The sequence below is a fragment of the Myxine glutinosa genome, chromosome 13 (genome assembly GCF_964187855.1).
Source record: "Myxine glutinosa chromosome 13, kmMyxGlut1.1, whole genome shotgun sequence".
Taxonomy (NCBI): Eukaryota; Metazoa; Chordata; class Myxini; order Myxiniformes; family Myxinidae; genus Myxine; species Myxine glutinosa.
In genome coordinates, this window is record NC_136273.1 from 80,930,627 (window position 1) to 80,941,897 (window position 11,271).

General features: G+C 44.0%; 1 protein-coding gene across 5 annotated transcripts in view; it reads right to left on the bottom strand.

Annotated features, from left to right (window-relative positions):
* The window catches only part of ALDH8A1 (aldehyde dehydrogenase 8 family member A1), a 50,684-nt gene that overhangs the window by 9,419 nt on the left and 29,994 nt on the right, over positions 1–11,271 (bottom strand). For all 5 annotated transcript variants that reach the window (XM_078767687.1, XM_078767686.1, XM_078767685.1 and 2 more), the window contains 2 exons: positions 11,032–11,271; positions 7,653–7,814 (listed from right to left, as the gene is read on the bottom strand). The exon at positions 11,032–11,271 is cut by the window's right edge and continues 17 nt beyond it. In XM_078767687.1, the coding sequence (XP_078623813.1) occupies positions 7,653–7,814; positions 11,032–11,271 (402 nt within the window). The remainder of the gene's footprint in view (positions 1–7,652; positions 7,815–11,031) is intronic.

An 11,271-nucleotide genomic window follows, 5' to 3' on the forward strand; every position in this document is an offset into this window, starting at 1 on the left:
TGACATATCTCGAGCTTTTGATACAGTGTGGCATTCCACCTTGCTCTCCAAACTCCATGCCTATGGCCAACTCCACACGTGACTTACTGACTTCCTCCACTCTCGTAGCCGATCTGTGGCAATTATTGGAACCCTTTCGTCTCCTTTTCCTATCAAGGCTGGAGTATCCCAAAGCAGTGTTCTAGGCCCTCATTCTTTTCCTTCTCTTCATCAATGATCTATCTGACTCTCTGGAAAATCCTCTCTGGAAAAAGAAGAGGAAGGATTTAATATCAGAAGCGATGATGGATTCCATGATCTTGCTGATTATTGAGAGCAGGCTGATTGGTCTGTGGTTGCAAGGATCTGTTTTTGCACCTTTTTGTGTAAAGCGGTAATGTTTGCCGATTTCCAAGATGATGGCAGATGATCTTGAGCAAAAGAGAGGGTGAGGAGAATAGAGAGAGGGTGAGATAGAGCGGCAGAGCAGGATTTTAGGACCTGTGGGCTGATGCCGTCTGGTCCAGTTGCAGAATCGGAGTTGAGGTTTGACAGAAGCCGCTCCACCTTGTCGGGAGAGAAGGACACAGAGTCCAGGTATGAATGGGTAAGGAGGGAACAGAGGGTGATGGGTTTGGGACATACGATTTGGGAGCAAACACAGAGTTGAGGAATTCAGTTTTTTCACGTGCAGTGTCAGCTGTGTCGCCATTTGAGGTAAGGGAGGGGATGGAGGGGGAACAAACACCAGAAACGGATTTGACCAGACGCCACCAGGATTTGGAGGAAGGAGACAGGTTTGAGAGTTCAATCTTGAGTGTGGAGAGATAGTGCTTCCTGGCACTCCTGAGGGTAGACACACACTTGTTCCGAGCTTGGTGGAAGGAACTGAGATTGCCTTCAGTTGGATTTTCCTTCCATGAGGTGAAGGCAAGTTGTTTCATGGCAACTGCCTCACCACAAGATTCAGTGTACCATGGACGGGAGGAAGGGAAGAACAACTGAAGACGGGATATGATCAATCTGTGCATGAGAGAGAGAGAGCAGTTTACTTTGGAAGAATTCCCAGGAAGAGTTGATGTCAGAGGCAGTAGATATGAGAGACCAGTCCAGATCATTGATGGCTGCTTGAAGACCGTACCAGTCAGCCTGAGTGAAATGCCAGACTAGTTCACGCTGAGGAGGCTCTCTGAGAATGACCAGAGAGATGTCCACTTTAACAACGAAATTATCAGAAGAAGCAACTGGAGCAAAAGAAGAGCAGCAGACATTTGCAGGGAAGTTAGTCAGAACCAAGTCAAGAAGGGAAGATGCTTCATTGACGGAGATCCGGGTCGGGAAATTGACTGATTGTATCAGTCCCAATGAGTCGCAGAAGTCCTTTGCTGAGATGCCATGACTGGTGAGAGAGGAACCCACACCCAGCCAGCTGGCATGATGACAGTTGACGTCGCCACATATGAGGAAAAGAGAGTTGGGATGAGTGGATTGAAGTTAGTCCATGTTGTCAGACAGGGAGATGTAAGTGGAGTCATCACTGTTTGGTGGACGGAACAACACACATACGAACAAAAGGTGGGAGCGGAGAGGAAGCCGTAGCCAGAGGTACTCATGAGGTGTAAGAGCAGTACATGGAGAGTGAGAAATATCGTTTTTTTCATATGCCGTGTATCTCCGCCACCAGGACGAGGCTCAGATTTATCATGGGTGAGCTCAAGGGGAGGGATGAAGGGCAAGTTTTGAAAGGGAGGGGTGAGGGGGGAGTATTGAAGGGGACGGGTGACGGGGAGTTTTCAAGGGGAGGGTGAGGCGTGAGTTTTGTAGTGGAGGGGTTGTTTTGAAGGGGAGGGGTGAGGGGTGAGTTTTAAAGGGGTGGGGGGAGTTTTAAAGGGGAGGGGTGAGGGGGAAGTTTTGAAGGGTAGGGGTGAGGGATGAGTTTTGAAGGGTAGGGGTGAGGGATGAGTTTTGAAGGGTATGGGTGAGGGATGGGTTTTGAAGGGTAGGGGTGAGGGATGAGTTTTGAAGGGTAGGGGTGAGGGATGAGTTTTGAAGGGTCGGGGTGAGGGATGAGTTTTGAAGGGTAAGGGTGAGGGATGAGTTTTGAAGGGTAGGGGTGAGGGATGAGTTTTGAAGGGTAGGGTTGAGGGATGGGTTTTGAAGGGTAGGGGTGAGGGATGAGTTTTGAAGGGTAGGGATGAGGGATGAGTTTTGAAGGGTAAGGGTGAGGGATGAGTTTTGAAGGGTAGGGGTGAGGGATGAGTTTTGAAGGGTAAGGATGAGGGATGAGTTTTGAAGGGTAGGGGTGAGGGATGAGTTTTGAAGGGTAGGGGTGAGGGATGAGTTTTGAAGGATAGGGATGAGGGATGAGTTTTGAAGGATAGGGATGAGGGATGAGTTTTGAAGGGTAAGGGTGAGGGATGAGTTTTGAAGGGTAGGGATGCGTTTTGAAGGGTAGGGGTGAGGGATGAGTTTTGAAGGGTAAGGGTGAGGGATGAGTTTTGAAGGGTAGGGATGCGTTTTGAAGGGTAAGGGTGAGGGATGAGTTTTGAAGGGTAGGGATGCGTTTTGAAGGGTAGGGGTGAGGGATGAGTTTTGAAGGGTAAGGATGAGGGATGAGTTTTGAAGGGTAGGGGTGAGGGATGAGTTTTGAAGGGTAAGGATGAGGGATGAGTTTTGAAGGGTAGGGGTGAGGGATGAGTTTTGAAGGGTAAGGATGAGGGATGAGTTTTGAAGGGTAGGGGTGAGGGATGAGTTTTGAAGGGTAGGGGTGAGGGATGAGTTTTGAAGGGGAGGGATGCGGGATGAGTTTTGAAGGGTAGGGGTGAGGGATGAGTTTTGAAGGGGAGGGATGCGGGATGAGTTTTGAAGGGTAGGGGTGAGGGATGAGTTTTGAAGGGTAGGGGTGAGGGATGAGTTTTGAAGGGTAGGGGTGAGGGATGAGTTTTGAAGGGTAGGGGTGAGGGATGAGTTTTGAAGGGTAGGGGTGAGGGATGAGACCAAATTACTCTATTTCTATAGTTTTATATGTGAGATACAAGAATGAAGTGGGAATGAAAATACATGAAAGTAAACTTTTCTCCAACACCGACTAATGACGTACTTTTGTCTCATAATGGATGCTGGTGGTGAGTATGAGGTTTCCTTAATCTGCTTTGCAGGATCGTCTTTGAAATTCAACAACAGCTCCAGGTGCTGTTCATTTCAACACTGGGTGGAAACTTTTGCACAAGGCCTTGAATTCATATCCATAAGGACATCACGTATAAAGAAGCAATTAGTACGAGGTACATTTAAAACTGGGACTTTCAAGCACAAAGGACTATTTGGATGTGTAATGTGTATCGATTAATTGATCTTTGAGGAAACCTGTTGCTTTTCAAACCCACGATCACGTGTTAACTGCTTTTGTGATGAACATCGAGACGATGGCATCATGCAGGTGAGATAACCAAGAGGGTGGCACAGACAACGATTGTGAAATTCTGCTCAACTAATTCAACCATCAGTACAGTTCTTCTTTCGTGTGCAACTGTGGGTAGCATCATTTACTGTGGGTAACATCATTTACTGTGGGTAGCATCATTTGCTGTGGGTAGCATCATTTGCTGTGGGTAGCATCATTTGCTGTGGGTAGCATCATTTGCTGTGGGTAGCATCATTTACTGTGGGTAGCATCATTTACTGTGGGTAGCATCATTTGCTGTGGGTAGCATCATTTGCTGTGGGTAGCATCATTTGCTGTGGGTAGCATCATTTGCTGTGGGTAGCATCATTTGCTGTGGGTAGCATCATTTGCTGTGGGTAGCATCATTTACTGTGGGTAGCATCATTTACTGTGGGTAGCATCATTTGCTGTGGGTAGCATCATTTACTGTGGGTAGCATCATTTGCTGTGGGTAGCATCATTTGCTGTGGGTAGCATCATTTGCTGTGGGTAGCATCATTTGCTGTGGGTAGCATCATTTGCTGTGGGTAGCATCATTTACTGTGGGTAGCATCATTTGCTGTGGGTAGCATCATTTGCTGTGGGTAGCATCATTTGCTGTGGGTAGCATCATTTGCTGTGGGTAGCATCATTTGCTGTGGGTAGCATCATTTGCTGTGGGTAGCATCATTTACTGTGGGTAGCATCATTTACTGTGGGTAGCATCATTTGCTGTGGGTAGCATCATTTACTGTGGGTAGCATCATTTGCTGTGGGTAGCATCATTTGCTGTGGGTAGCATCATTTGCTGTGGGTAGCATCATTTGCTGTGGGTAGCATCATTTGCTGTGGGTAGCATCATTTACTGTGGCTAGCATCATTTGCTGTGGGTAGCATCATTTGCTGTGGGTAGCATCATTTGCTGTGGGTAGCATCATTTACTGTGGGTAGCATCATTTGCTGTGGGTAGCATCATTTGCTGTGGGTAGCATCATTTGCTGTGGGTAGCATCATTTGCTGTGGGTAGCATCATTTGCTGTGGGTAGCATCATTTGCTGTGGGTAGCATCATTTGCTGTGGGTAGCATCATTTGCTGTGGGTAGCATCATTTGCTGTGGGTAGCATCATTTGCTTTGGGTAGCATCATTTACTGTGGGTAGCATCATTTGCTGTGGGTAGCATCATTTACTGTGGGTAGCATCATTTGCTGTGGGTAGCATCATTTGCTGTGGGTAGCATCATTTGCTGTGGGTAGCATCATTTGCTGTGGGTAGCATCATTTGCTGTGGGTAGCATCATTTGCTGTGGGTAGCATCATTTACTGTGGGTAGCATCATTTGCTGTGGGTAGCATCATTTGCTGTGGGTAGCATCATTTGCTGTGGGTAGCATTATTTGCTGTGGGTAGCATCATTTGCTGTGGGTAGCATCATTTGCTGTGGGTAGCATCATTTACTGTGGGTAGCATCATTTGCTGTGGGTAGCATCATTTGCTGTGGGTAGCATCATTTACTGTGGGTAGCATCATTTGCTGTGGGTAGCATCATTTACTGTGGGTAGCATCATTTGCTGTGGGTAGCATCATTTGCTGTGGGTAGCATCATTTGCTGTGGGTAGCATCATTTGCTGTGGGTAGCATCATTTGCTGTGGGTAGCATCATTTACTGTGGGTAGCATCATTTGCTGTGGGTAGCATCATTTGCTGTGGGTAGCATCATTTGCTGTGGGTAGCATTATTTGCTGTGGGTAGCATCATTTGCTGTGGGTAGCATCATTTGCTGTGGGTAGCATCATTTGCTGTGGGTAGCATCATTTGCTGTGGGTAGCATCATTTGCTGTGGGTAGCATCATTTACTGTGGGTAGCATCATTTGCTGTGGGTAGCATCATTTACTGTGGGTAGCATCATTTGCTGTGGGTAGCATCATTTGCTGTGGGTAGCATCATTTGCTGTGGGTAGCATCATTTGCTGTGGGTAGCATCATTTGCTGTGGGTAGCATCATTTACTGTGGGTAGCATCATTTGCTGTGGGTAGCATCATTTGCTGTGGGTAGCATCATTTGCTGTGGGTAGCATCATTTACTGTGGGTAGCATCATTTGCTGTGGGTAGCATCATTTGCTGTGGGTAGCATCATTTGCTGTGGGTAGCATCATTTGCTGTGGGTAGCATCATTTGCTGTGGGTAGCATCATTTGCTGTGGGTAGCATCATTTGCTGTGGGTAGCATCATTTGCTGTGGGTAGCATCATTTGCTGTGGGTAGCATCATTTACTGTGGGTAGCATCATTTGCTGTGGGTAGCATCATTTGCTGTGGGTAGCATCATTTGCTGTTAGTAACATCATTTGCTGTGGGTAACATCATTTGCTGTGGGTAGCATCATTTTCTGTGGGTAACATTATTTGCTGTGGGTAGCATTATTTGCTGTGGGTAGCATCATTTGCTGTGGGTAGCATTATTTGCTGTGCGTAGCATCATTTGCTGTTGGTAACATCATTTGCTGTGGGTAACATCATTTGCTGTGGGTAACATCATTTTCTGTGGGTAACATTATTTGCTGTGGGTAGCATTATTTGCTGTGGGTAGCATCATTTGCTGTGGGTAGCATTATTTGCTGTGCGTAGCATCCTTTGCTGTGGGTAGCATCATTTGCTGTGAGTAGCATCATTTGCTGTGGCTAGCATTATTTGCTGTGGGTAGCATCATTTGCTGTGGGTAGCATTATTTGCTGTGGGTAGAATCATTTGCTGTGGGTAACATAATTTGCTGTGGGTAGAATCATTTGCTGTGGGTAGAATCATTTGCTGTGGGTAGCATCATTTGCTGTGGGTAGAATTATTTGCTGTGGGTAACATTATTTTCTGTGGGTTGCATCGTTTGCTTTGGGTAGCATCATTTGCTGTGGGTAGCATTATTTGCTGTGGGTAGAATCATTTGCTGTGGGTAGCATCATTTGCAGTGGGTAGCATTATTTGCTGTGGGTAACATCATTTGCTGTGGGTAACATAATTTGCTGTGGGTAGCATTACTTGCTGTGCGTAGCATCATTTGCTGTGGGTAGCATCATTTGCTGTGAGTATCATTCTTTCCTGCTACAGTCACGTGAAAAAGTAAGTACACCCCATGTAAAGTTTTGACTTTTTCAACATATTTCAACATACAGCTATTTGATCTTCATTTCAACAATATTGACAGATAAAGGTGATATAATATAACAAATATCATGAAACATTTACATTTTGTAGTCCATTGTATAATTTAAATAAACATAAATGCAAATTTCGCATGTGGAAAAAGTAAGTACACCCTTGGCTCTAATAGGTGGTATTGCCCCCTTTGGCAGAAACAACCTCAAGTAGGCGTTTCGTATAACCGTCTATCAATCTCTGACATCGACGGGGAGAAATTTTTTCCCACTCCTCCATGCAGAATTCTTTCAGCTGTGCGATGTTTGAGGGGTTTCTTGCATGCACAGCTCGTTTCAAATCCCCCCACAACATCTCGATGGGATTTAGATCCGGGCTTTGACTTGGCCATTCCAGAACCCTCCATTTCTTTCTTTTCAGCCATTCCTTGGTGGATTTACTGGTATGTTTAGGGTCATTGTGATGTTGCAAGGTCTTCCTTCGGTTGAGCTTCAACTTTCCGACAGATGTCCTCACATTATCCTCAAGCACCCTCTGGTACAATGAAGAATTCATAGTGGATTTTATGATGGTGAGCTGCCCAGGCCCTGATGCAGCAAAGCTGCCCCAAACCATAATATTTCCACCACCATGCTTTACAGTTGGTATCAGTTTCTTGTGGTCAAATGCTGTCTTTGGTTTTCGCCAAACATGTCTTCTGGTACTGTGGGCAAATAGCTCTACCATTGACTCATCTGTCCAGATCACATTGTTCCAGAAGTGCTGGTCTTTGCCGAGGTGTTCATTGGCAAACTTTAGTCTTGCCTTGATGTTCTTTCTGGACAGCAAAGGTTTCCTCTGGCACACCTCCCATGTAGATCAAATTTATGCAGCCTCGTTATAGATATATATATGTATATATACACACACACACACACACACACACACACACACACTCTGGTGAATGTTAATAAATCATCTCACAAATATACAAAGGAGTGAGTTATGGTAAAACCTGCTATTGAAACAATTAATGAGCTCATGTTATCGGTACATTTGCCTGTCTATGGCATCCTGCAGGTTTGAGTGAAAAAGCGTTTAACTCATTCTCACATTGGTACAAACCTTAGAGAGGTGCTCTTTGCTAATAAGAGCCCCCATGTTGGAATTCGGGTCATCCGGAGGTCCCGGTTTCCATTCTTGAGCACCTTTCACAAAAGCTTTGAGAAATTTGTCGAAGATCCCTCGCTGCACAAAAATCCTGCTGGTGCACAAACACAGTTCTCCCTAAGGGCGGGAGAGAAAATGTCGAGGGGTGTTTGCATAAACGAATTCGTTTGGAAGGATTTGCAATCGTAGAGTACTCTACACTTGGTCTAGAACTGGACAACTGATATCCTGGCAAATACAGCTTTTTTGTATTCTCAGATAACCATTCATCTCATGATGCTGGATTTACAGGTTCTAATGTCCTTGTCCTAACATATACAACACATCCAAGCTTCTCCACGAGATATACATATCATATCACTCATAGTCAGGTTCACTATGTTTTTTCGTTCAAAATCATGGTAGATTAGCAAACCTATACATTTTTGGATGGAAAATCTGAAAATCAATGTTTACATTTGCCAATTCCGACCAATTCGATTCGAACAATTCGACCAATTCGACCAATCGACCAATTCCATTCGACCAATTCGACCATTCGACCAATCGCTTCGATCGACCATTCGATCGATTCGATTCGATTCGATTCATCGAATTCGATTCGATGGACCATTCGACCAATTCGATTTGCCAATCAATTTGACCGACCTTTGCTTGTGTGGAACGGACTGTGAAAACGATGCGGACTATATTGTCGGATACGACACACAGGACAGTGATGACGAACTCTAAATGGCATATTCTGTAATCGTGTATGTTTGATGCCATTGACTGCCTGTGTATATTTTGTCATTGACTGCCTGTGTAGATGTGAAGTTATACTGACTGCATGTGTATACATGATTTTGCTGACTGCCTGTGTATGTTTGGTGATATGAATTATTGTGACACATTTTGATGTTATTAACTGCCTGTACAAAATGATAACATGTATTTGATTATGCAACTTATCGCGAATATAAAGACAGTATTTTGCAATTCAAAACCTTTGATTCGTGTCTTACCATTCCCCATAGCACTAATTTGATACTTTCATTGGATTCATTGTCCCTGAAAATATAGGTTTAGTATATTTTAAAAAGTTTTTAGGGTAATTAGAGGCAGAAATAGAACAAAATATGTATTTTACAGTGGCCATTTTGAAAATCCAAAATGGCCGCCATACAGGTATCTCTCCAAATGTAAACATTGATTTTTAGTTTCCTTATGCTATAACCTTTCCAAAAATGTATAGGTTTGCTGATGTACCATGATTTTGAACGAAGTATAATTTATTGCCATAGTGAACCTGACTATCATGTTGATATAAGAGATTGAAATAGAAGACCTGTCGTGGTGTCGCTTTTGAGAACTTAAATTGCGTTTTATTTTTTGGAAAATTGAATTGTTCTTGGATATTTTTTCCTTTTTTAAAGTCAGAGCCAGATCATTTAAGTGCCAACCAGAAGAACATGTCAAACCGTTTAATCAACAACCTGTTTTGAAATAGCTGTTGCGACACCATGGTGCAACAACAGAAGTTAACTTTAAAGCATCTGAAAATGCAAAGCCCGTCCGCGTCCGATGTGTATTTGTGCTTCTTCTTCCGTATGCCAAACATGACAAAAACAACAACAACAAAAATACAAATAAATTGTCAATTTTAGGCGACCTTGACCTTTTGACCTCAAAAGCAATAGGCTACAGTTACCCAATATGCAACACCTGCTCAAACTTCCAGTCAATCGGATGAAAATTGTCGATTTTTTGCAACCTTGATTGACCTTTGACCTTTTGATCTGAAAACAAACAAACAAAAAAAAACAATCGACTTGTAGCTTTTGATTGGTGAGCCAAGTCAGTGACCCAATATGCAAATTCTTTAAATTTCAGGTCAATCGGATGAAAATTGACGATTTTATGGGAAGTTGACCTTTGAGCTTGTGACCAAATTATTAATTTGTCTTCTCCACACTGTATCTAGCAAACGTATATGGTTATGTCGTTATGTATGTTTGTTTATATTACAATATAATATTAATATGGTTTAATATTTCTATTATAATAGAGCAAACCTATATGGTTATGTCGCTATGTTTGTCGCTATGTTTATATGCGACGAAAACGTCTTCTTCTTCTTCAAATAAAATTAAAACCCTCTTAATTAACCCTCTTAATTACGTTTAGACTGCTGAGACTCCTCAGACGTTTGACGACCTTTAAATTCCCCCAAGATCCTTAAGACCACCAAGACCCCTGAGCACACAAAATACCCTTAAATACCCAAATGACCCTGAAGACCCCAAAAACCCAAAATACCCAAAACACCCCGAAGACCCACAACACCCCGAAGACCCAAACCACCCCGTAGACCCAAACCACCCTGAAGACCCAAAACACCCCGAAGACCCAAAACACCAAGAAGACCCAAAACACCAAGAAGACCGAAAAAGACCCCAAAATACCCCGAAGACCCAAAACACCAAGAAGACCCAAAACACAAAGAAGACCGAAAAAGACCCCAAAATACCCCGAAGACCCAAAACACCCCGAAGACCAAAAAGACCCAAAAGACCCAAAACACCCTGAAGACCCAAAACACCCTGAAGACCCAAAACACACTGAAAACCCCAAAGACCCTTTAAACCTGAAAGACCCTCAAATACCCTGAATAACCAAAATACCCCAAAGACTCTTAAAGACCCAGAGGAAACAAAAGACCCTTAAGACCCAAAAGCCCCTGAAGGCACCGAAGACTCAAAAGACAATTTTGATGTCAAAAGAAGACCCAAAACACCCCAAAGACCCAAAATACCCTTAAAGGCCCATATAATCCAAAAGACCCTGAAGACCCAAATGGCCACGAAGACCCAAAACACCATGAAGACCCAAAAGACCCAAAAGACACCGAAATGGTCAAAGATGCCTATCCCTCTGAAACGACGTGTGGTGAGACGCGCGAGCATGCCGGGTCACGCTAGTTCTCATAATAAAGCTTTGTTGAAAATTTGATGACGAAAGCTCAAATGGTAACAAAAAGTCAGACAGACAGAGACACACACGTGATTGCAAAACCCGGTCTCCCGCTGCGTGGAGGACGGGCTAATTGTTCACACATACAAAAAAGACTTCATTGGATGCATCATTATATGGAGATCATATGCATCAACCAGGTCATAGCAAATTTGAGATGTTTTGTTTTGTCCTCTGGTGGCAATACACCAATGAAGAACGTGTGCATTCATTTCACGACGAACAATGACATTTGGATGCCAATCTCTGTGCCCTCGATTGATATATTACTTGATGCAACATGATATCCATTCAAAAATGACAGATCATATTTATTGCCCACCTGGTTGGTAAAACTCGATAGTATGGAGGTGTGCACGCACTCTTCCAGATTGGCGTCATCAAAAACGATGGCGGGGTTCTTCCCTCCCAGCTCCAGGGACATGTGCTTCAACAGTAGTGCAACATTGCAGCTGATTTCCTGAGCTGTGGCAGTGCTGCCAGTGAATGAGATGAGTGGAACATCTGGATGGGAAACCAGGGCAGCGCCTGCTCCAACACCTCTCCCCATCACGACGTTCAC